The sequence below is a fragment of the Pristiophorus japonicus genome, chromosome 4 (assembly GCF_044704955.1).
Source record: "Pristiophorus japonicus isolate sPriJap1 chromosome 4, sPriJap1.hap1, whole genome shotgun sequence".
In the NCBI taxonomy this organism is placed as follows: Eukaryota; Metazoa; Chordata; class Chondrichthyes; family Pristiophoridae; genus Pristiophorus; species Pristiophorus japonicus.
In genome coordinates, this window is record NC_091980.1 from 300205042 (window position 1) to 300231653 (window position 26612).

At 49.4% G+C, this 26612-nt stretch overlaps 1 protein-coding gene across 1 annotated transcript in view; it reads left to right on the top strand.

Annotated features, from left to right (window-relative positions):
- nrxn3a (neurexin 3a) overlaps positions 1-26612 on the top strand; it is a 2272338-nt gene that overhangs the window by 494903 nt on the left and 1750823 nt on the right. The window contains exon 3 of the mRNA XM_070879627.1: positions 1682-1843. Coding sequence (XP_070735728.1) covers positions 1682-1843 — 162 coding nt within the window. The remainder of the gene's footprint in view (positions 1-1681; positions 1844-26612) is intronic.

Here is a 26612-nt window from a genome sequence, read left to right on the forward strand (position 1 = left end):
GAGAACCTTTTTACTTGTTTTTTGGTCTGCTTTGGTCCTGTAGAATTTGTTTGCATCTTCTCTATATGTCGATGACACGCTTGAAAAAAAAAACTAACACTAATCATTCATGGAATGTGTCATTTTACTAACCGTTACCTAACCAACTAATGTACTAACACCCTAATTATCATCATGTTTTATTTTAAGTAACAATCGTTCTGTTCACAATTTTTAATTTCCTTTCTTCCCCTTTTCCGCAAAGCACTCAGGCATTGGACACGCTATGGTAAACAAACTACATTGTCTGGTAGATATCATTCTTATTGTCTCTTTTTTTGGGTTTGCCGTGTGTTCCCCTTTTCCTCCCCCTCCTTTTTTTTTGTTCATTGTAGACACCATTACAATGAGGAAATGGGGTTGGTATTTCACCGCTTACTTCAGTCACTTTTATCTCTTCCTTTCCCCCCCCCACTCTTTCCCTTTTTCTTTTTTCTTCCCACCACGACTACTTTGTTTTCGTTGTTCTTTTACTTTTTCCAATCTTTTAATTTTATTTTCCCTTTCTTTGTTTCTCTACCAAATACTTAGTTCAGACCATTGTAGGGCCTTCAGCCGAAAGAGCGAGCCCCTGCATTTCTTGGCAAAGGCCATGGGCTAACTGGCAGAGGCTCGGATGTCAACAATAGCGGGCTCTGCCAGTTTACTTTCTGTACATAATGCATGGCATGACCAAATTCAAACTTCAGTGTTACCGGAAAAAAAAACAACCCAGTACAATCAAACTTCATCCAACATCTGCCTTCTAACCTATTTCCACTAACATGTCTATTGTTAACCTCCTCCTCCTCTTCCTTACATGCCTCCCCTTCCCCACCACACACGCACACCACCTCCCCACCCTCCATGTGTTTATTTGCATGCAATTGAAAGCAGTGCTACTGTAGTTTAACATGGCTTTCGGTTTTTGCATGAGCGTGTCGAGTTTGGCACATGCATGCTTTTTGGGTTTTTTTTTTGGTTTAATTTATTTGTTTTTGGTTTATTTTTTTTTTCCTCTTCATTTTTTTTTAAAGTTTTTTTTTTAGAACGAGATGATGCAGCTGGCTCACAGTGATGAAGTTGGTAACTTTTTCATGGTTGAGCTTTGATTCATGTCATGCACATTCATGCTGTGGACAGTAAGAGTTCTCTCCTGATGCATGCTTGTTGGTGTTCAAATAGTACAGCGTTATAAAAAAATCAATCAAAGCTTTTTGACTGATCTTCGAATTCTCCAACTCAAGTTTATTTTTTTCACTTAAAAAAGAAATAAATTGGCATAAAACTAGATAGTTCCATTTTCTCGCCTGGATTACCCTGCAGCGTCCAACACCCCCACCCTCCCTCCCTCCCGACCCCTTTAAAAAAACAATCCAAGCAGAAATCATTCATGGATTAGCAGTGAGACGAACCTACAAGCATGAGCAAACTAAATGAAAGAATCTCCTACGACAACTATGCTACTGTATGAACACAGACCAGAAAATGGGACTTTTCCGAGTATTAACTCGAGGATTAGGCTCAAAACGTAAACCTGAAATAAACACAAAAACAAAATATATATATATGTGTATATATATATAAACACAGGCAGGCGCCAGGCAGCACAATGTGTAAAGGTCACTGTTGGCCGTTTTTTTTCATTATATCCTTTGAACAGGTCACCATTTCGGTGGATGGCATCCTCACTACCACGGGTTATACCCAAGAAGACTACACCATGCTGGGATCGGACGACTTTTTCTATGTTGGTGGAAGTCCGAGTACAGCAGATCTGCCCGGCTCCCCCGTCAGCAACAACTTTATGGGATGCCTCAGAGAGGTAGGATCGGTTGATTCCATTTGTTTATGTTCTTGTGGCTTTGATAACGACATATTGCATAGAACTTACAGCACAGAAACAGGCCCTTTGGCCCAACTGGTCCGTGCCAGTTTATGCTCCACTCGAGTCTCCTCCCTCTCTACTTCATCTCACCCTACTGCTAAATCCTTCTATTCCTTTCTCCCTCATGTGTTTATCTAGCTTTCCCCTCTGTAATGTATTTGCTTCATGGGTTCTTTGCTTAAGAATTCATAGCAACACATCGCTATGAAGAACTAGTTGGTTTATTAACAATCGCACGACACATTGCCAGTTCATCCCCCAGGCTCACAACTGCATACCTCATCGTGAATGACCTGGACCCAACTGACCGGGGTTTTATTGAGTCTTGTGAACATCATGTGACTGGCAAAGCCACTCACAATGCAACAGCTCTACAACTATTTTGTTGTAATCTATAAAACATAATTTGTTAACTCAAATGCCCCCTGATGGGGGGGGTGGGGGGAACACTAAAACAGAAACTTTCAAACAAGTGCCCCCTTGTTTTTTTTTGAAGGCACCAACAACAAGTTATACAAATGACAAATGCCCCCTGGCTAAAAGCGGGGGCGGGGGTGGGGGGGGGGGGTTGCGCCAGGGCACTAAAACCGACACAATAAACAAATTACATTTTGGACATCAATACAATTCAAATTAAAATTGGTTGCCGGGGGTGATGATGCACTCCAGTCCCTCCGGCGCCCACCTCTCGCGGAAGGCCGCGAGCGTACCGGTGGACACCGCGTGCACCATCTCCAGGGACACCCTGGCTCGGATGTAAGCGCGGAAGAGAGGCAGGCAGTCAGGCTGAACGACCCCCTCGACCGCCCGCTGCCTGGACCGGCTGATGGCCCCCTTGGCCGTGCCCAGGAGCAGTCCTACGAGGAGGCCTTCCGACCTGCCCGCTCACCTCCGCACAGGGTACCCAAGGATCAGGAGCGTGGGACTGAAGTGCAACCAGAATTTGAGGAGCAGCCCCTTCAAATAATAGAACAGGGGCTGCAACCTCACACATTCAATAAAAATGTGGAACACGGACTCTTCCAGACCGCAGAAATTGCAGGCGGCCTGGGAGCCCGTGAACTGACTTAAAAACTTATTGCACGGGACTGCTCCGTGCACCACCCTCCAGGCCAAGTCCTCAATAAATAGTGGGAGGATCCCGTGTAGAGTGGAACAGCTCTACAACTCTTTTGTGGAAAACAAAATTGAACAGTTAAATAAAGTGCCTCCTGATCTGGGGGACACTCCAAACACTTATCAAGGCCCTTTTTTGTTTTTTTTGTGTGTTTATTTTGGGCACTAAAACCATAAATTATACAAGTGCCCCCTATAAAAGGGGAGGGGGACACTAAAACCCGGCAATTAAAACAAATTAAACTTTAAAACATATAAAATCAAATTAAAATTTGGTTGCCGGGGGTAACGATGCACTCCAGTCCCTCCGGTGCCCACCTCTCGCGGAAGGCTGCGAGCGTACCGGTGGACACCGCGTGCTCCATCTCTAGGGACACCCTGGCTCGGATGTACGCGCGGAAGAGAGGCAGACAGTCAGGCTGAACGACCCCCTCGACTACCCGCTGCCTGGACCGGCTGATGGCACCCTTGGCCGTGCCCAGGAGCAGTCCTACGAAGAGGCCCTCGGACCTACCCGCTCCCCTCCGCACAGGGTGCCCAAAGATCAGGAGTGTGGGACTGAAGTGCAGCCAGAATTTCAGGAGCAGTCCCTTTAAATAATAAAACAGGGGCTGCAACCTCGTGCATTCGATAAAAACATGGAACACGGACTCTTCCAGACCGCAGAAATTGCAGGCGGCCTGGGAGCCCGTGAACCAACTTAAAAACTTATTGCACGGGACTGCTCCGTGCACCACCCTGCAGGCCAAGTCCCCAATAAATAGTGGGAGGACTCCCGCGTAGAGTGGAACAGCTCTACAAACCTGTGAGCATACTTACAGGTGCATACATTACAGCCATGATCTTATTGAGTGGCAGAGCTGACTCGAGGGGCCGTATGGCCTACTCCTGCTCCTATTTCTTATGTTCTTATGTTCTTGTTACACCCTTGAAGAATCTATTCGCCTCAACTACTTCTTGAGATAACAAGTTCCATATTTTCACCACTCTCTGGCTAAAGAAGTTTCTCCTGAATTCTTTGTTCGGTTTATCAATGACTCTCCTATATTTGTGTCCCCTAGTTTTGGACTATCTCACAAGTGGAAAGATCTTCTCTACGTTTACCCTATCGAACCCCTTCATAACTTTAAAGACCTCCATTAGGTTACCCCTCAGCCTTCTCTTTCCTGGAGAAAAGAGCCCTGGACTGTTCAGTCTTTATTGCTAGTTATAACCAATAAAAAGCGCTAAGCCGCATGGCTGCGCAGCTGTTTGCCAGTCCCGCGCAGCCCGTGACCAGCTTTTCCACGGTTAAGGTTTGGGCATGCACGAAGCAGTGAATGGGCCGCACAGCCCTTTTAAAGGGGCCACGCACCCAAAAAAACTTAGGAGGAAACATTGGTTATGACCGCTCAGATCTGGTATCATCTTTTTTGCACCTTCGCCATAATATTGTCAAGGGCCTCGCCCCTCCCTATCTCTGTCATCTGTTTCAGCCTCACAACCTGCCGAGATGTCTGCACTCCTCAAATTCTGCCCTCTTGAGCATCCCTGATTATAACTGCTCAACCATTGGTGGCCGTGCCTTCAGCTGCCTGGGCCCTAAGCTCTGGAACTCCCTCCCTAAACCTCTCGCCCTCCCTACCTCTCTTTCCTCCTTTAAGACACTCCTTAAAACCTACCTCTTTAACCAAGCTTTTGGTCACTTGCTGTAATTTCTTCTTATGTGGCTTGGTGTTAAATTTATCTGTTTTGTCTTGTAACACTGCTGTGAAGCGCCTTGGGACGTTTTATTACGTCAAAGGCGCTATATAAATAAAAGTTGTTGTTGTTAAGTGATTGGGGACGGAATGGTGCAAATGGGAGGGGTGTGTGAAAGGAATGAGGGGCTAACATCCTGAGAGGATGACAGTTTGCACCATGGGACTGCTTTGTTCCAAGCCAAAAGTGACTGGCGGTAAACTTGGCACTGGTTTTGTTGGTAAAGGTTTCGATACTGTGCGAGAAATTGGTATGCACTGTTAGTTTTACAGCTTCATTGTGCCACATTTATTTTGATGCAGAAAACAGTGTCATGTTTGTGCAGAAGCCACATGTTGGGATCATCAAACAACACAAGCAGCAATGCAATGCAGGTCCTGATAGACGCCGAGAATCGTGCAGCACTGTCGGAGGCCACTTGGCCCATTGTACCTGTACCGGCTCTTTGACAGAGCTATCCAATAAATCCCACACTCCCCAGCTCTTTCCCCACAGCCCTGCAAATTTTTCATTTTCAAGTATACATCCAATTCCGTTTTGAAAGTTGCTTTATTGAATCTACTTCCACCACCCTTTCAGGCAGTGAGTGCCAGATCACATGCTGCATTGGTAGCTGTGGAGAGAGACGATTGCATCGTAAGTGTTGTGAAATTCTCAAGAAAGGTACAGGAGCAATAACGGTTTAAGTGTGGGTTGCAGCAAGAGCTCATTGACTCACCTATTGTGAAGGTTTCTTATTATTCATTACCAGCTGACACAGAGAACAAAGAAATAAATTATAACCTCACCAAACAAGTGTAGATTATTGTCAAAAGACTCATTTAGAAATTGAGTGTAGTAATGCATGATTTGACGCACAACTTTCAGGGATCATTCCAATGGGATATGTTTCTGTGCTTACACATGCAAACCTGACGAGACAGATCGAAAAAACAATCATATAACAACTACCTTGTCTGAGGCATTGTTTCAATCTACCCACTGCCAAGATACTACGGGGTATTGATGGGGTAGTTAGAGAGAAACTATTTCTGCTGGTTGGGGATTTTAGGACGAGGGAGCACAGCCTATAAATTAGAGCCAGACCTTTCAGGAGTGAAGTTAGGAAACATTTCTACATGTAATGGGTGGTAGAAGTTTGGAACTCGCTTCCACAAATGGCAATTGATGCTAGATCAATTGTTAATTTTAAATCAGAGATTGATGGATTTCTGTTAACCAAAGGTGTTGAGGGATATGAGGCAAAGGCGGGTATATGGAGTTCAGTCACAGATCAGCCGTGATCTCATTGAATGGCGGAACAGGCTTGAGGGGCTGAATTGCCGACTCCTGTTCCTGTGTTCCTAATAGGCATGGCTGGGGTGGCTGAATGGTCTACTCGTGATCCTCGCCATGCTAAGACAACACTCGCTGCCTTGGTACACACAAGGGCCATGTTATTACCAGATATTTCCACAGAATGAATAAGATGAGAAAGTTTGGATATATATAAGCTAATTTATGCTTGAGAATTGTTGCAGGAAAACAAATGGCGATAGACAGGACACGGAGGGAGATTGGAAGCTCATGCTGACATTTGCTTGCGAAATGGCTCGTGGTTGATACCTCAGGTTATCACCGATGATTTATTTTTTTTCCTTTTGCCATTTCAAGTCAGTCGGAAGGGAATTTAGACAATGCATAACTTGACAGATGATGGAGAGAAAAAATGATTGAAGAAGTAGAGAAAGACTTAAAAAGCATGAGTCAAACTTGAGAAAGATAGTAATTTGTGACTAGAACAGCTCTGTGCACTTAATTATTCACACTTGCAAAGTGGATGTCCACATGGTGGTTAGTGACATCGAGATAGAAGCTTATAAGCCATTGTGCTTCTTTTTATCGAAACCAACTGCCTTTGAACTTTTCCCTGCAATAGCTCTGCAATTGTATCAGGAAAGATTGAACAGGTCGCGGCTCTCTTCTTTAGAAAAGAGAAAACTCAGAGGCGACCTGATAGTGATCTTTAAAATGATGAATGGGTTGGGCACGGTGGCCGCAGAGAGAAAAGTAGGGCAATAAATACCAGAGAGTTACTAATAAATCCAACAGGGAAATAAGGGGAAATGTCTTCATTCAGAGAGCGGTTAGAACGTGGAACTCGCTCCCACAGGAAGTGGTAGAGGTCAATAGCTTAGATGCTCTCAAAAGGAAACTGGACGAATACATGAGAGGAAAGGGAATAGAAAGGTCTGCTGCAAGACTGGGATGAGAGGCTGAGATGAGGTGGATGGAATGGGAGGAGGCTCATATGGAGTATAAACATTGGCACTGATTGTTGGGCCAAATGTCTATTCTATGTATTGTATGGACAATTGCATACAACGACGTAGAATGTACAGCACAGAAACAGGCCATTCGGCCCAACTGGTCCATGGCCGTGTTTATGCTCCACATCAGCCTCTTTCAACCCCTCGTCATCTAACCCCATCAGCATAACTTTAAATTCCTTTCTTCCTCATGTACATATCTAGCTTCCCCTTAAATGCATCTGTGCTATTCGCCTCAACGACTTCAAGTTTGCAGATGACACCAAGCTAGGTGGCGGTGTGAGCTGTGAGGAGGACGCTAAGAGGCTGCAAGGTGAGGTGGACAGGTTAGGTGAGTGAGCAAATGCATGGCAGATGCAGTACAATATGGATAAATGTGAGGTTATCCACTTTGGTGGCAAAAACACGAAGGCAGAATATTATCTCAATGGTGGCAGATTAGGAAAAGGGGAGGTGCAACGAGACCTGGGTGTCATGGTACATCAGTCATTGAAAGTTGGCATGCAGGTACAGCAGGTGGCAAAGAAGGCAAATGGTATGTTGGCCTTCATAGCTCGGAGATTTGAGTATAGGAGCAGGGAAGTCTTACTGCAGTTGTACAGGGCCTTGGTGAGGCCTCACCTGGAATATTGTGTTCAGTTTTGGTCTCCTAATCTGAGGAAGGACATTCTTGCTATTGAGGGAGTGCAGCGAAGGTTCACCAGGCTGATTCCCGGGATGGCTGGATTGGCATATGAGGAGAGACTGGATTGACTGAATCTTTATTCACTGAAATTTAGAAGGATGAAAGGGGATCTCATAGAAACATATAGAATTCTGATGGGACTGGACAGATTAGATGCAGGAAGGATGTTCCTGATGTTGGGGAAGTCCAGAACTAGGGGACACAGAAGAATAACGGGTAAGCCATTTAGGACTGAGATGAGGAGAAACTTCTTCACTCAGAGAATGGTTAACCTGTGGAATTCCCTGCCGCAGAGAGTTGTTGATGCCAGTTCATTGGATATATTCAAGAGGGAGTTAGAGATGGCCCTTACGGCTAAAGGGATCAAGGGGATGGAGAGAAAGCAGGAAAGGGGTACTGAGGTGAATGATCAGCCATGATCTTATTGAATGGTGGTGCAGGCTCGAAGGGCCGATTGGCCTACTCCTGCACCTATTTTCTAGTTTCTATCTTTCTATGTTTCTATGTAGCAAGTTCCACGTTCTCACCACCCTCTGGGTAAAGAAGTTTCTCCTCAACGCCTGAATCGGATTTATCCGGGACGCTCTTATATTTATGGCCCCTAGAGAGGAACAGAGCAGCAACATCAGAGAAATAGATGGCAGAGTGGTACACTGTAATGTCCCAAAACAGCTACTATCTATCTTTTTGCTCGAATCTACTTATTCAGTCGATATGTGTAACTCTTATTGCCAGCGAGTGACTCTCACTGAATGACCAGTGGTGTTAAAATGTTGGCTGTTAAGGAAGGGAAAAGATGGAATTAAAAATAGCAGGAAGAGAAGTGGGAGGAATGAGAAAAGACAGAGTAAAGGGGAGAAAATTGGGTATTAGAAATAGCAGTAAAACAATTTTGGGGTCAAAATTCGGTACCGCAGTTTTGGAAGCGATGATACTGCATGGACGGTGATTTTACCGCCAGGCGGTAATCACCGCCTCAAACTGCCAAATTCAGTTTTACCGTCTGAGTCCACGGCCAGATCAGCCATGATCATGTTGAGTGGCGGAGCAGGCTCGAGGGGCTAGATGGCCTACTCCTGTTCCTAATTCTTATGTTCTTATGTCCAAAGATGAGAGAGCAGCGCTAAAAAAGGTGTTGCACACTCATCTTTGGACACCAATGGAGCGGCATCTCAGGAGGCCAACTGAATTTCCCCACGGTAGGCTGTCGGCACACGATTTGAAAAAACTGGGAAAAAAAAAGTTTCCGCGAAGTTCTCTGACCCACACTTCCCCACTGATGCCATTAATATGTCAATTGAGCAACTTGCCTTGACCTCCGGACGTTATTGCCCCGGGATCCCCAATGCACCAACGGCCTTTCCAGGCTGTACCAACGCCTGCCGGTAAGGCCCACCGTACCCACCTGATTTCGCAGACGTCACCACGTGATGATGATGATGGCGGTAGAGTGCCGAGCGCTACCTCTTGGCGCCACCCGCACCGGCCCAACTCAATTTCTCGCGAGCCGAGGAACCGGCTCGCCGACGACGGTAAGTCCTCAGCCGCCCGTTGTTGGCCGCCCCTCTCCGCCGCTAACGGAATTTTGACCCCCTCTGCCTTTATATTGCACGGTTAACATTGGCATTAGCGAGGGCAGGGGATGCCGAGACTCTGTGGAGGAGCTGAGAGAGGTTGGTTGAAGAGATGAGTTTTCAGGAGGCCGTCAAGAGCAGAGAGTGAAGTCGGGCTTTAAGAAGGTTGTAACTGAGAATGGGGCCAAGAAGGTGGTCACCCCCTGCCACCAGAGGTAGAGTGGGGGTGGGGGATGACCCACAGAAGGCTAGGGTCTGTGACATGTGGGCATACGAGAGGATGTAAGGCTGGTGACGATTGTAGAGTTAGAATGGGGGTGAGGCCATGAAAGGAAACTTTATTTTTAAAAGGAATAAATTAACATATTGTTCAAAAGGGCATTTTTTAAATTTTTTTTTTAAAAAGCAGAGTTTCGATTAAACTGCATTGAAATTACCAAGCGCACATTGGAAAGTGCAGTTTTTTTTTATCAAACATGTGTAAAACTTGCTGTACAGAGGCTCCAAACTGTAATACTTTCTGTCATATCAATGTTCTTTGAAACCTTAGCTGCACTATAATCACTCCAATTGTCCTCAGTACCTAGGGAGGAGAGAAAGGGGTGAAATAGAAGGAAAGGCAGAGATAGAGGAAGTATCACAGAGAGGCAGGCTTACATTGACACGATAGAAATGCAGGATTTGAAGCTGAGTCAAATCCAGACTTGAGTAAGATTGAGGAATGAAGGAAGTGGATCTGCTCGGAGTTTAAACAGGAACCCCTGCTGCGTCGACTTTTAGGGGGAGAAATTGCCCTGCACCCCGATTGGGGGCGATGACCTTCCGGGGCCCGGACATTCTGTGCAGAAGTCCCGCCCTCAGCCGCGGAATTGCCCTTGCCACCCCTCAAAGCAAGCGGAGTGCACTCTCCCGCGCTCCACTTCCTTTAGGGGCAGTAACCGGGGCGCTGAAAGAAGCACTACGCGGACGCTGCACGGTGGCAGCCCGGACCAGGGCAGCCATTGTTGAGCTGACCCGAGAGTCGACAGACAAAAAAAGATGGCGGCCCGGGACGCTGACTCACTCCCCTTTAAGGAGCACCCCAGAGCGGATGTCTGCCAGCTTCGCAGTCCATGGGGCAATTTCCCTCGGCGGGTGGGGGTTAAGGGGTCGGCGCAGGTCAGTGAGAGGTTGCCGTGCATGGTGATGACATTATCGCCAGTTGTGCGGCAGCTCGAGGTGCTAACCGTGGAGCACAGCACTGCCATGGCAGTGCCTCCACAAACTCACGAATAATTTCCCCTTTGATCCTCTCTCTCTCCCCCGTCTCTCTCTCTCCCCCCTCCTCTCTCTCCCCCCTCCTCCCTCTGTCCCCTCTGTCATGTTTGTAACCTTCACATAACTGTAATCTTTATGTAACAACACTGTACACTGTATACACCTGAGAAATGCACACCTTGACCACAGGGGGTGAACTTGTGGGAGACACTCCTCACCTGGTCACCCAGGTATGTAAAGAGAGGTCCCACGCAGGGTCAAGACTTCTTGGTCCTGGGAATAAAGGTTCAGGTCACGTAGTGACCTTGTCTGCAGTACATGCCTCGTGTGATTCTATAGTAAGGTGTAAGGACACTACATTTGGCGACGAGAAACGGGAATCAACAACCCACGAGGATGGCCACTGGTAGCACAGAGGAACGGTACTGTGTTTGTGAGGACTGGGACGATTTCGTTGAGAGGCTCCAGCAGAGCTTTGTCACGAAGGACTGGCTGGGAGAGGAAGCGACTGACATGCGAAGGGCGCATCTACTGACCAGTTGTGGATCCAAAACGTATGCGCTGATGAAAGACCTGCTCGCACCCGAGAAGCCGGCGGACAAGTCCTTTGAAGAGCTCAGCATTGTGATCGGTGAGCACCTCAAACCGGCGAGCAGTATACACATGGCCCGGCACTGGTTCTACACACACCGGCGTCAGAAGGGACAAAGCATATCAGACTTTGTTGCGGACCTTCGGCGTTTGGCCAGCCTCTGTAAGTTCACAGGTACCTGCAGGGGGGAGATGTTAAGGGATTTCTTCATTGAGGGCATTGGTCATGCCAGGATTTTCAGGAAGCTTATTGAGACCAAGGACTTGACTTTGGAAAGGGCAACGCTGATAGCTCAGACCTTCACGGCAGGGGAAGAGGAGACCAAGATAATTTACGCGCACAGCCCTGGTTCCAACGTGGCGATGGACCAGGGAGTTAAAATTGTAAATGTGACTCAGAACCCCACAGGCAGGCAAGGGCAATTTGACACTGTCCAGGCAGCAACAGGCTCTAGGGTGGGACAGCAACAGAGACAATGGCAGGGGGATCGGCAATTCACGGCATCACAAGGGACAATGCGTCCCGGGATGGGACCATTGACACTCACCAACAGAGTGCTCAGGAGTAATCAAAGAGACAATCAGAGAGGAATGCCTGTTAACAATTCCTTTGTCCACAACAATCTCAGCTCATGCTGGAGGTGCGGTGGCAAACATGCTGCGAGAACCTGTAGGTTTCAACAATTTATCTGTAGAAACTGTAACTTCAGTGGACATTTGACCAGAATGTGTAGAAAGCCCGTAGCGAGGCTGGTTTAAGAGGCAGAGGAACCAGACGTGGGGTCTGCAAGGCAGGGTGATGCTTGGGGCAAAGCTATGGACGCTGAAGTCCAGCGGGTTCATGTGGCAGACATCCACAGCTCGTATACCAAAACGCCACCTATGATGATGAAAGTCCTATTAAATGGCATCCCAGTACACATGAAGCTGGGCACAGGAGCCAGCCAGTCACTTATGAGTGCCCAACAATTTGAAAAACTATGGCCACTCAAAGCTAACAGGCCCAAACTGGAACGCATTGACACGCAGTTATGGAAGTACACCAGAGAGATCGTCCCAGTACTAGGCAGTGCAAACTTGGTGGTCACACACAATGGAACGGAGAAACGGCTGCCACTCTGGATTGTCCCGGGGAATGGTCCTGCGCTCTTGGGGAGGAACTGGTTAGCCGAGATGAACTGGAAATGGGGGGATGTGCACGCCATTTCATCTGTGGAGCGAAGTTCATGCTCACAGGTCCTACAGAAATTCAAGTCACTTTTTCAACCAGGTATCGGGACTTTTAAAGGTACCAAAGTAGTGATACGCATCACCCCGGATGCCAGACCAGTGCACCACAAAGCCAGAGCTGTGCCATATGTGATGCGTGAGAGAATTGAGAGTGAGTTGGACAGGCTGCTAAGAGAGGGCATAATTTCGCCTGTTGAATTCAGTGACTGGGCAAGCCCCATCGTTCCTGTCCTTAAAGCGGATGGCTCGGTCAGGATTTGTGGCGACTACAAGGCCACCAACAACCGAATGTCACTACAGGACCAATACCCGCTCCCGAGAGCGGAGGATCTTTTTGCCACGCTGGCAGGTGGCAAGCTGTTGGACCTCACTTCAGCCTACATGACTCAGGAACTGGCTGAAGAATCCAAACTTCTGACCACCATCACCACGCACAAGGGGCTATTTGTTTACAACAGGTATCTGTTTGGCTTCGTTCAGCGGCCGCTATCTTCCAGAGGAACATGGAAAGCTTGCTTAAATCCATTCCTGGAACAATCGTATTCCAAGATGACATCCTAATCACGGGTCGAGACACCAAGGAACACCTCAACAACCTGGAGGAGGTGCTACACTGACTGGACCGGGTAGGCTTGCGACTAAAGAAGTCCAAGTGTGTGTTTTTGGCCCCAGAGGTTGAGTTTTTAGGCAGGAGGGTTGCCGCAGATGGGATCCGGCTGACCGAATCCAAAACGGAGGTGATCCGTCGTGCGCCCAGGCCCGGCAACACATCGGAGTTGCGGTCATTCCTGGGACTCTTGAACTACTTCAGGAACTTTCTGCCGAACTTAAGCACATAGTTGGAGCCGCTACACATGCTCCTGCGTAAGGGTTGTGAATGACTTTGGGGGGACTTCAATCAGGCGCGGAACCTGCTTTGTTCTAACAAGCTGTTGACCTTGCACAACCCATGTAAGAAACTGGTTTTAGCGTGTGATGCATCATCCTATGGGGTTGGGTGCGTGTTGCAGCAGAGTAATGATGAGGGCCAACTCCAACCTGTGGTTTATGCCTCCAAGTCGCTCTCCCTGGCAGAACAGGGATTATGGGATGGTTGAAAAGGAAGCACTCGCAAATGTTCATCGGGTGAAAAAGATGCACCAGTACCTTTTCGGCAGAAGGTTCGAGTTAGAAACGGACCACAAACCGTTAACATCCCTGTTGTCCGACACTGAGGCTGTCAATGCCAATGCGTCAGCTCGCATACACCGGTGGGCCCTCACGCTGGCTGCGTATGACTACACCATATGCCACCGGCCAGGCACCGAAAATTGCGCTGACGTGCTCAGCAGGCTCCCACTGGCGACCACCGAGCGCGGAGAAGGTCATGGCCGTTGAGGCTTTCGACACCGCAGGCTCCCCCATCCCAGCCCGCCAGATCAAAATCTGGACCAACAGAGATCCCCTCCTATCCCTGATAAAGAAATGTGTCCTGACCGGGGATTGGGCGCCCGCACACGGAGCGTGCCCCGAGGAGGTCAGGCCGTTTCACAGACGGATGGACGAGCTCTCCATCCAAGCCGACTGCCTGCAATGGGGCAGCCAGGTAGTCATGCCCCAGAAAGGAAGGGAAGCATTCATCAGGGAACTCCACAGCGAGCACCCAGGCATCGTGCTAATGAAGGCCATTGCCCGGTCACATGTATGGTGGCCGGGAATTGACTCAGACCTGGAACACTGGGTTTGCAGGTGCACGATGTGTGCTCAGCTGGGAAATGCCCCCAGGGAGGCCCCACTCAGCCCGTGGCCCTGGCCCACCAGGCCATGGTCACGTATTCACGTAGACTACGCGGGTCCGTTCATGGGAAAAATGTTCCTGATTGTTGTCGATGCATACTCGAAATGGATCGAGTGCATCATATTGAATTCGTGCATGACATCCACGACTGTGGAGAGTCTGCGTACAATCTTTGCGACCCATGGCTTGCCGGACATCCTGGTTAGTGACAATGGCCCGTGTTTCACAAGCCACGAACTCCGGGAGTTCATGTCGGGTAATGGCATTAACCACGCCAGGACAGCACCATTCAAGCCGGCTTCCAATGGCCAGGCAGAACGTGCGGTTCAAATCATAAAACAGGGCATGCTCCAGATTCAAGGGCCCTCCCTTCAGTACCACCTATCGCGCCTCCTGCTGGCTGATAGGTCCCGCCCGCATTCGCTCACGGGAGTCCCGCCCGCGGAACTACTCATGAAACGCACGCTTAAAACACGGCTCTCCCTCATTCATCCAGCCCTGTCAGACATTGTTGAGGGCAAGCGCCAGTCCAAAATCGAATGCCATGATCGCAACTCAGTGGGGAGATGCATGGAAATCCATGACCCTGTATTCGTTCTCAATCATGCTTTGGGACCCAAGTGGCTTGAGGGTACTGTAATTGGCAAAGAGGGGAATAGGGTCATAGTGGTCAGACTTAACAATGGGCAGATATGCCACAAACATCTGGACCAAGTAAAGAAAAGGTTCAGCATGGACACTGAGGAACCTGAGGAAGATCATGAGATGTTACCCACACCACTGCCAGTGAACGAGCAACAAGGACATTCACCAGCATGCACAGTCCCTGCGGCCAGCCCGGACAGGCCGGAATCACCTCAGGCGACAGAGACGCACGCCAAGGCCCAACCACCAGAGCCCCAACTGCGGCGCTCCACGAGAGAGCGTCGACCGCCTGAAAACCTCAATCTTTGACCCAAAGACGTTGGGGGAAGGTGATGTCATGTTTGTAACCTTCACATAACTGTAATCTTTATGTAACAACACTGCATACTGTATACACCTGAGAAATGCACACCTTGACCACAGGGGGTGAACTTGTGGGAGACACTCCTCACCTGGTCATCCAGGTATATAAAGGGAGGTCCCACGCAGGGTCAGCACTTCTTGGTCCTGGGAATAAAGGTTCAGGTCACGTAGTGACCTTGTCTGCAGTACATGTCTTGAGTGATTCTATAGTAAGGTCTAAGGACATTACACCCTCCTCTCTCTGTCCCTTCCTCTCTCTGTCCCCTCCTCTCTCTGTCCCACCCTCTCGCTGTCCCCTCCTCTCTCTCTCCCTCCTCTCTCCTTTCTCCTCTCTTTCACCCCTCCTCTCTCTCCTCCCTCCTCTCTCCACCCTCCTCCCTCTCCTCCTCCTCTCTCTCCCTCTCTCCTTCCTTCTCTCTCTCTCTCTCTCTCTCTCCTCCTCTCTCTCCTCTCTACCCCCTCCTCTCTCTCCCCCCTCCTCCCTCTCACCCTCCTCTCTCTCCCTCTCTCTCTCTCTCCTTCCTTCTCTCTCTCTCTCTCTCTCTCTCTCTTTCTCTCCCTTCTGTCCCCTCCTCTCTCTCTCGCCCTCCTCTCTCTCCCCCCCTCCTCTTTTATCCCCCTCCTCTCTCTCACCCTCCTCTCTTTCCCTCTCTCTCTTTCTCTCCTTCCTCCTCTCTCTCTCTCTCTCTCTCCCCTTCTGTCCCCTCCTCTCTCCCCCTTCCTCTCTCTCCCCCTTCCTCTCTCTCCCCCTTCCTCTCTCTCCCGCCTCCTCTCTCTTTCCTACTCTCTCCCCTCCTCTCTCTCTCCCCTCCTCTCTCTCCTCTCCTCTCTCTGTCCCCTCCTCTCTCTCCTCCTCTCTCTCCTCCATCCTCTCTGCCCCCTCCTCTCTCTCCCCCTCCTCTCTCTTCCCCTCCTCTCTCTTCCCCTCCTCTCTCTTCCCCCTCCTCTCTCTCTCCCTTTTTCTCCCCCCCCTCTCTCTTCCCCCTCTTCTCTCTTCCCCCTCCTCTCTCTCTCCCTTTTTCTCCCCCCCCCTCTCTCTTCCCCCTCTTCTCTCTTCCCTCTCCTCTCTATTGCCCCTCCATCCGATCATTTCTCGTCCCCACCCCCACCGCCCTCCCCCCCCCCTCCGATTCCTTCTCTCCATCTCCCCTCTGATTCCCTTTCTCTCTCCCCAGGTCCGTCCCTCCCCCTCCGATTTCCTCTCTCTTCCCACCCTTCCGATTTTCCATCCCTCTCCCCTTTCGATCCACTCTTCCCCAGCATCCACTGCTCCCATTCATTGCTTTCAGTGTTGAAGCTTAGTGATAGAACCTCAAATGTGTCTCTGTGCCTGAGTTTTGAAAATACCAAATAGATCAACAGAGCACCAGACACTTCATGCTAAGTTTAAAACTTGGTAACAAATTGAAAACTTTTGTTTTTACACACAGTAGCTGGTTGCCATTAGTGGTACACTTGATAAATGAATGCTGGAGGATAATGCTGTCATGAGGCCTTTTCCTGAGGTATTCCCAAGGACATAATGCAACCAAAAAAATCCTTCCATTTACTTTTCTTGTGAAGATCTTCACAGCTCTCTAGTGAATTTGTCTGGAGTTATTTGGGCTTGCCTCTCCTTTGTATTAAACCAAGTAATTTTCCATTCCCCACTGCGTATCTGTGATCTGCTGTCTGACTATCATCTGTTCCCCAGGTGTACATCAGTTAAAGTAGAGAAGCACAACCCCCCACATGACTTCTCCTTCGATACATCAGCAGTGGCATTAGGAGTGCTGTCTTTGTTCTTTCCGCCAGCTTTGAGCACAGTGCACACAGTAATCAATGCACAAAATATTCAGTCGAGGCGACACTTCTCTGTAGAAAGACTCCACGTGAAAATGATTGCAGACTATTATTTTTCATGTACACAGCAAGGTAGCTGGGGTGTGGTGAGAGAGTTGCTCCATTGGATAAAGTTTGGAACCGAAGTTACGAAAAGAAGTGATTAAACTCTCTCGTATGAAAACAGAAGACACTCAGCGGGTCAGGCAGCGTCTGTGGAGAGGGAGACAGAGTTAACGTTTCAGGTCGATGGCCCTTCGTCAGAACTGGATTGAACTTTCCCCCTTCACCCTTGAAGCACTGTGCGTTAGTTGGGCCGTCTAGGTGCTGTTGGCTGGACAGGTAATTGGTGGCGGTCCTACCTGGGTCTCGGTGAATTTTTACACGTCGCACTTTGACATGCTCGCTCGCTTGATTTGACCACCTTCAGAATCTGTTTCTTCAATTGGCTGCAAAGCTTATCTTTAAAGCTGGTTTGGAGTCAACAAGTAACCTTCTTTTAAAAATAAAATAATCATTTTCTCCCACCTCCAAAGTGAACAGTGGGTACAGGGAAGCAGCAGGAGAGCAAGAGCAAACTTTTAAACTCAATAGGAGGAGGGAAATGTCAATGATGGGGATAAAAGCCTTAAGGTAAAGAAGGAGAAATTCGAGTCGTTTGCGCCTCCCATTAGCAGCGCCTCTAATGCCTCCCGCTAAATTCTGCAGGAGTTTAGCAGTGATGGTGATCGATAGTGCCGCTTGGCCCTCCCCTTGAATGAAGGGGGGAGGGACCTTTCTACCCGGCAGCGCTACGCGTCCCAGCGCCCCTCTCCTTTCACTTCCCCCCACCCCCACTCGCGCCCCACAGAGCAAGTGGAGCGCTCCTGGCACAGGAAGTCCTGCCTCGCGGCTGTTACTGCCCCCCCGCCAAGGGCGCTACACAAGGGCGCCAGCGATGACATCATCACCGTGAGCAGCCACCTGTTTTCGCCCCGGAGCTTAAATTCGGGAGCGCCCCATGAAGCTGCACCGGGCGATGACAATGGCAGCTATACGGGGGGGGGGGGGCGTGTCCCGGGCTGCAGGCCTCTCGCGAGGCGCTAGTTATAGGGGAGGTGGCCGCTCGCAAAAAGCAATCAGTTGACTTACCGGTCATAGCCCGTGGCACAGTGGAACGCGGCGCCCGTGCCACGATCTGACAGCCCGCGCTCCACTTGAGGCATCCCACTCCCTGGTGGTCCAGGTAGGGACCCGCAGAGTCAGCAGCTTGGCCCTCCCCTTTAATGAAGCGGGGGAGGGACCTTTCTACGCGGCAGCGCTACGCGTCCCAGCGCCCTTCTTCTTTCACTTCCCCCCCCCCCCCCCCCCAACTTGCACCCCACAGAGCAAGTGGAGTGCTCCTGGCACAGGAAGTCCTGCCTCGCGGCTGTTACTGCCCCCTAAGGGCGCTACACAATTGCCCCCCCCCCCCCCCCCCGCCCCGCAACCCCCAAAGTATACAGAGAGAACAGGGAAGAAACAACAATAGGAGAGAACAAAGGTACATCAGATCGAGCACAGACAAAGGGCGGAAGGTTCAATGTTGGCAGGGGTGTAAAACAGGCAATATCGATCGGCCACCCATTATACACCCCACCTGAGTGTTCCTTTCCATTGAATTCAACAGAAAGGAAATTCAGGCAGGGCACGTAACAGGCGGCCTAGCCCATAGGGCATTTTACTCCCCCTGCCCAATGAGCGTTCTGCCCTTTCTCTGTATTTGACCTCATGTCTCTAATGTTATGCAGGAGAGTGGGGAACCATTGAAGTTTGGCACAGGCAAGAGGGGTTGGGTGAGTGGCGGGGGCATGTGTTGGGGGCGAGAGAGAATATGGATCACAGGGTTCTGGTTGAACTTGAGTTTGTGAAGAGTGGGGGAGCAGAAGCCAGCAAGGGTAGCATTTGATACTGGAGAAAGTTGACACATGTCGGCAGCCCGAGCTACCATCAGGGGCTGTGGGGACAGGTAGCGGATGAGTTTTACGCCAGTGAACAACTTACGTACTGGCACTGACCTCTGCTCTTTGCCCTCTGTCACCCTGTAACTGACCCCTCGGAAGTACACAGTAGCAGCTGAATGAAACGTGTTTACTTTCCCTTCCCAATGAGTTCTACAACTTTCAGTATGTGAGGAATTGTTTGAAAAGCAGTGTCCTAATGCTTCACCATGCAGTATATTTGTGCCCCTGCGCAGCTCACCACGAGAGGGCCACAAGGGAAGTGCTTTGTGACAGGCCGATATCCTTCGCTCCCACATGTATCAGCTTCAAAGGCGAAAGAATACAAAGGGGTGGAAGTCACACTACAGTTGTATAAAGTTCTGGTTTGACCCCATTGGAGAACTGTGCTTAGTTTTGGGCACCGGACCTCACGAAGGATATATTGGCCTTAGAGGAGGTGCCGGGCAGATTCACGAGAATGATACCGGGTTAAATTATTAGGACAGGTTGCATTGAATATAGACAATTAAGAGGTGATCTAATTGAGGTGCTTAAAGGATTTCATAGAGTAGATTGAGAGAAATGATTTCCCCTGGTGGGGGGAGTCCAGAACAAAGGGGGCATAACCTTAAAATTAGAGAGAGGCCATTCAGGGACGAAGTCAGGAAGCACTTCTTCATACAATGGGTGGTCTGGAATTCTGGAACTCTCTCCCTGAAAAAGCTGTTGAGGCTTGGGGGTCAATTGAAGCTTTCAAAACTGATATTTTAAATTTTTGAAAGATAAATGTATTAAGGAAATGGAACCAGGGCCAGTAAATGGCGTTGCGATGCAGATCGGCCACAGCCGAATTGAATGGTGGAACAGGCTGGAGGGGCTGAATGGCCTCCTCCTGTTCCTATGTTCCTAATAGAGATTACGAAAACAGGGTTGTAAATAGAGCTGTACAGTGATTGACTTGGATGGGGAAATAATCAGCCAGCACGCACTGATCCCTATCCAGTACTTCCGTGTGCAGCTGTCCATTGAGGTCAGAACTTGACATGGTTGAAAGGTCAAGAGTAGATAGAGAGAAACTGTTCCTATTGGTGGAAGGGTCGAGAACCAGAGGACACAATTCAAGGTGATTGGCAAAAGAACCAAAGATGACATGAGGAAAATCTTTTTGATGCAGCCAGTGGTTAGGATGCACGGCCTGAGATGCCGGTGGAAGCAGATTCAATCGTGGCTTTCAAAAGGGAATTGGATAAGTACCTGAAGGAAAAAAAATATTGCAGGGCTACGGAGAAAAGGCGGGGGAGTGGGACTGGCTGAAGTGCTCTTGCAGAGAGCCGGCACGGGCTCGACTGAATGGCCTCCTTCTGTGCTGTAACCCTTCTATGAATAGTCTGCAAATGGGGGAACACTGAGAAAGAGAAGGCCAAGGTTGTGGAGAAACAGTGGGGGGTGGTGTTTTGAGAAACCGCTCAATCAGATTGATGAAAACAATGACACTGGCTCATACAAACAGCAGGAGCTCAATGGCAAATCAACAGACTGTCTCAAAATCAGTTCAAAATCAATGGTCCAACTGGATTTTAAAAGGATTTCACTGCAAGGAAGTTTATGAAAAATGCATGTTTGAGCTGAAATACATTCACTTTACGTTGCTTATGAAATTTCACAGTCACCTCTCTTTGAAATTAACATTTCTTAAATTTTATTTCGAATTCCTCACCTCGAAGAAACTCTTATCTGGGGAATTCCAAATTCTACTAAAAACAAAATCCAGTTGCGTTATTAACATGATTGTAGGCTGGAATTGTGAAGTACACATAGACTATCCACTTCATTATCTTGGTCTATCATGTTTAAGAACTTTTTACCAGTGTTAAAATGTCTAATGAACAATCTTGGTATATATATAGGATCCAGCTTTTATGTGTTTGAGAGTCTGGGTGTTTTGAACTGTGCAATATTTTGGTGCGATTTACAGCTTTTCCATGTTGCTGAATATATTAGATGTACTTCAACACGCTTTAAAAGGAAACAAAACAAAATTATATTCCATCCAGGGGATGTGTGATTCTATTAAGTTTTTATGAATAAAATGCATTTGTTCTGAACCCTGTCATTGTCGCTGAAGACAGAAATTGTTGTACACTAGCTTTTCTTTTTAAAAGAACTAAACGTTTTATTGAGAAACTAGATGAAGAGCTGAGCCCAATAATGCAGGATAATCCCAAGGTTGAAACATGCAGGAGAGAAGATGAGATGAATCAAGATTATGGTGTCAGATGATGTCAAGCTTGGGTTTTTAAAAGCTGTAGATTTTAAGAAAAAGCTAAAACCAAGCGAAAGGTGCATTTATATAGCACCTTTCATGACCTCAGGATGTCCCAAAGCGCTTTACAGCCAATGAAATACTTTTTGGAGTGTAGTCACTGTTGTAATGTAGGAAACGCGGCAGCCAATTTGCGCACAGCAAGCTCCCACATACAGCAATGTGATCATGACCAGTCTTCAGTGATGTTAAGTAAGGGATAAATATTGGCCAGGACATCTGTTATGTATGCAATAAAGGTACAAACTGAATACTGTTTAACTGAACAAGGTATGACCTTGTTTCTGCTTTACTACGGCCCAAAGTGCCTGACTCACAAAATGGCTGGCCTTTTATACCAGAGCAGCACCATGTGCATGCTGCTCAGTGCCCTCCAACAACGACACCATCTGGTGGCTACAAACAGCATGTACATACATGACACACCGGAGAGAACTCCCCCTGCTCTTCTTCAAAATGGTACCATAGGATCTTTCATGCCCATCTGAGGGCAGACAGGGCCTCGGTTTAACGTCTCATCTGAAAGATGCACCTCTGGCAGTGCAGCACTCCCTCAGCACTGCAGCGGAGTGTTGGTCTGGATTTTTGTGCTCAAGTCTCCAGAGGGGGACATGAACCCACAACCTGACTCAGAGACGAGAGTGCCACGCACTGAGCCACAGCTGAGAGGTACGGAGTTCAAATTTTGAAGCCTTGAGAAATAAATGAGCTATAATCGGGAATTTGTCAGTCAGCCATCCCCTAGCAGGATTTGTATTAGTAACCCACATGAAAGCTTTAAAGAGCATAATTTCAGCATACCAAGAAGGAAGAACATATAGGACAGCATATAAAACCAAAGCAAGAAAGAAGGTGCTGGAGAGGGTGCAGAGGAGATTGACCAGAATGGCTCCAGGGATGAGGGATTTTAGCTACAAGGTTAGGTTGGAGAAGCTGGGGTTGTTCTCCTTGGAGCAAAGGAGGTTGAGGGAAGATTTGATAGAGGTGTACAAGATTGATCAGCTCCGCTGGACAGGCCACATAGTTCGCAGGCCGGAGAGCGGAAGGAGCAGCATGGCGGCCTAGCTCAGCAGTGTGCGCAGCCCGCGGCCTGCGAGCATCATCGGAGCAGGCCGGGCAGCGGAAGGAGCAGCATGTGGTGGAGCAGGAGAGCAACGGCAGTGAAAAGGGATGTCATCAAGGTCCAGGTCGGTGATTGGAGCGTGGGCAGGTACTGCAGGAGCGGTGAGGTCAGGGCGAAGGAGCAGCGAGAGATTATAGAGGGATGTGATTGGGGCCCAGGAGAGGCGTGAGTTCAGGGCCCAGAAGAGGCGCGGGCCCAGGGGCAGCACGGGCCAGCCCACAGTGCGATATGTGTGCGCACTCGGTCCGTGCAGCAGAGCTGGTCTCCAGTCGTCTTGGTTGATCCTTGCTGCTGGACCAAGACCTAGCTCTGTCAAGCCCGTGTGGTGGCTGGTGTGCAACGGTCACCACACGTTAAAAATTATCCAAGCACAGGCATCTTCCACCCTTCAAGATTTAGTTTGGAGCTGGGATTTTAGATCCTTCATTGAAACACCTGTGAACTTTTTGATGTGGAAGCAAGTCATCCTCGATTCGAGGGACTGCCGATGATGATGATGACAAGATGATGACGGGTTTAGATAAGGTAGACAGAGACAGGCTGTCCCCATTAGCTGAAGGCACAAGGACTAGGGGACATGGATTGAGGTTTTTGGGCAAGAGATACAGTTCTAAGGAAGAACTTTTTTACGCAGTTAGTGGTAATGACCTAGAATTCGCCGCTTAAGAGGATGGTAAAAGCGGAGACGATCATTGATTTCAAAAGGAAATTGGATAGGCACTTGAGGGAAATAAAGTTGCAGGGCTATGGGGATAGGGCATGGGAATGGGACCGACTGGATTTCTCTCCAGAGAGCCTGCATGGACGCGATGGGCTGAATGGCCTCCTTCTGTGCCATTATGACTTTATGACTGCGGATGCTGGAAACCTAAAATAAAAACAGAAAATGCTGGCAACACTTAGGAGGTGCTGGAAACCTAAAATAAAGAGAGAGAATGGGGCAGAGAGAGAGCACGAATGTGCGGCAGAGAGAGCGAGAGAGAGGGGCAAAGAGAGTCAGTGAGCGAGAGAGTGGGGCAGAGAGAGAGAGAGAGACTGGGGGGAGAGAGAGAGACTGGTGGGTGGGGTGGGAGGATTCAGGAAAGAGTAAATTTAAAAGCAGGAAGAGAAATGTCAAGGCTCTGGAGCAGAGCAGAGTTTTGGGTAAAAATACCCTGGAAAGGACAGAGAGAGTAACAAAGGTAGGTAATAGGGCATTACTCAATAAGATGACATCAGGGAAAAATAGAAAAAAGTCAAAGCTAAAGGCACTATATCTGAAAGCACGAAGCATTCACAGCAAAATAGATAAATTAATAGCACAGATAGAAATGAATAGGTTTGATCTAATAGCCATTACGGAGATGTGGTTACAAAGTGACCAAGGTTGGGAACTAAATATTCCAGGATAATTATCTTTTAGAAGAAATAGGCAAAATGGAAAAGGAGGAGGGGTATCCTTGATAATAAAGGATGTGATAAAGACAGCAGAGAGAAAGGATCTTAGCTCGGAAAATCAAGAGTAGAATCAGTTTGGGTGGAGCTAAGAAACAGCAAGGGGCAGGAAACATTGGTGGGAGTTCTTTATAGGCCCCCAAACAGTAGTTGTAATGTCGGACAAAGTATAAATCAGGAAATTGGAAATTCGTGTAATAAGGGAAATACAGCAATCAAGGGGGAATTTAATCTACATATACACTGGGCAAACCAAATTTGTGGTATTAGTGCAGAAGACGCATTCATGGAATGTGTACAAGATAGTTTTTTAGATCAGTATGTTGAGGAACCAACAAGGGAACAGACTATTTCAGATCTAGTACAGGTTGAGTGTCCAGAATTCAGAAATTCGGAATGTTCCGGAATCCGGACACCGGGCCGATCCAAGATCGGGTCGTCCGGAATCCAGAAAATGTTCTGAAATCAGGACATTGTTTTAACCAATTACAGCTGTGAGGGGGGAGAAAATTCCAAAAAACAAAAAATAAACATTCACAAAACATTCACAAAACCCTTACCTACTAAATTGCTGAAAAAGAATTTAAAAATAAAAATTTTAACTTACCTTTTCTGCAGATCTTCAACGCAGGTTTTTCCCGGCCGACCCCCCCGTTGCTGACCCCCCCCGCTGCTGACCCCCCCGTTGCTGACCCCCCCCCGTTGCTGACCCCCCCGCTGCTGACCCCCCCGCTGCTGACCCCCCAGTTGCTGACCCCCCCCGCTGCTGACCCCCCGTTGCTGACCCCCCCCGCTGCTGACCCCCCCGCTGCTGACCCCCCCGTTGCTGACCCCCCGCTGCTGACCCCCCCGTTGCTGACCCCCCCCGCTGCTGACCCCCCCGCTGCTGACCCCCCCGCTGCTGACCCCCCGTTGCTGACCCCCCCGCTGCTGACCCCCCCGTTGCTGACCCCCCCCGCTGCTGACCCCCCCGTTGCTGACCCCCCCCGTTGCTGACCCCCCGCTGCTGACCCCCCCCGTTGCTGACCCCCCCGCTGCTGACCCCCCCGCTGCTGACCCCCCCGTTGCTGACCCCCCCGCTGCTGACCCCCCCCGTTGCTGACCCCCCCCGCTGCTGACCCCCCCGTTGCTGACCCCCCCCGTTGCTGACCCCCCCGCTGCTGACCCCCCCCGTTGCTGACCCCCCCGCTGCTGACCCCCCCGCTGCTGACCCCCCCGTTGCTGACCCCCCCCCGCTGCTGACCCCCCCGTTGCTGACCCCCCCCGTTGCTGAACCCCCCGCTGCTGACCCCCCCGCTGCTGACCCCCCCATTGCTGACCCCCCCGTTGCTGACCCCCCCGTTGCTGACCCCCCCGCTGCTGACCCCCCCGCTGCTGACCCCCCCGTTGCTGACCCCCCCCCCGCTGCTGACCCCCCCGTTGCTGACCCCCCCCGTTGCTGAACCCCCCGCTGCTGACCCCCCCGCTGCTGACCCCCCCATTGCTGACCCCCCCGTTGCTGACCCCCCCCCCGCTGCTGACCCCCCGTTGCTGACCCCTCCCGCTGCTGACCCCCCCGCTGCTGACCCCCCCCCCCCGCTGCTGACCCCCGGTCCGCCGACTCCCCATTCCGCCGACCCCACGGTCCACCGAACCCCCGCTCCACCGATTCCCCGCCGCTGACCCCCTGTCTGCCAACCCCCCCGCTCCGCCGACCCCCCCGCTGCCGACCCCCCCGCTCCGCCGAACCCACAGTCCGCCGACCCCACGGTCCACCGAACCCCCGCTCCACCGATTCCCCGCCGCTGACCCCCTGTCTGCCAACCCCCCCGCTCCGCCGACTCCCCCGCTGCCGACCCCCCCCCCCGCTCCGCCGAACCCACAGTCCGCCGACCCCACGATCCACCGACCCCCCCCCACTGCCGACCCTCTGCCACCGACCCGACCACACCCCCCCGCCCCCCTGCCTTCCCCCTTACCTCGGCTCAGGCGTTTTCCGGATTCAGGATGTCAGACAAATGTTCCGAAAATACCCGGAACAGCCCCAGTCCCAAGGTTTCCAGATATTTCGGACACTCCACCTGTAGTGTGCAATGAGAAAGGGTTCATTAATAAACTTGTCGTAAAGTGGAAAGAGAGACCATAACATGGTAGAATTTTATATTGAGTTTGAAAATGATTTAGTTGAATCTGAAAATATGTTCTTAAATCTAAAGCAAACTACCTAGGTTTGAGGGGCGAGTTGGCTAAGGTAGATTGGGAAACCACATTAAAAAGATATGATGGTAGACATACATAATTTATAACAGACATATATTGCTTCAAAGCATAAAAATCCCACCGGAAAAGTGGTCCAACCATGGCTAACAAGAGAAGTTAAAGATAGTATTAGATCAAAGGAAGAGGCTTATACTGTTGCCAGAAAGAGCAGTAAGCCTGAGGATTGGGAGGATTTTAAAATTAATCATAGGAAGACCAAGAAATTGGGAAAGAAAAGAGAAAATAGAATATGAGACTAAACTAGCGAGAGACAGAAAAACAGAATGTAAAAGCTTCCACGGGTGTGTAAAAAGGAAACGATTAGCAAAAGTAAATGTGGGTCCCTTACAGGCTGAGACAGGAGAAATTATAATGGAGAATAAGGAAATGGCAGAGAAATTAAACAAATACTTTATGTCTGTCTTCACGGAAGAAGATGCAAAAAAACTGCCGGAAATAGTGGAGAACCAAGTGTCTAGTGAGAATGAGGAACTGAAACAAATTAGTCTTAGCAAAAAA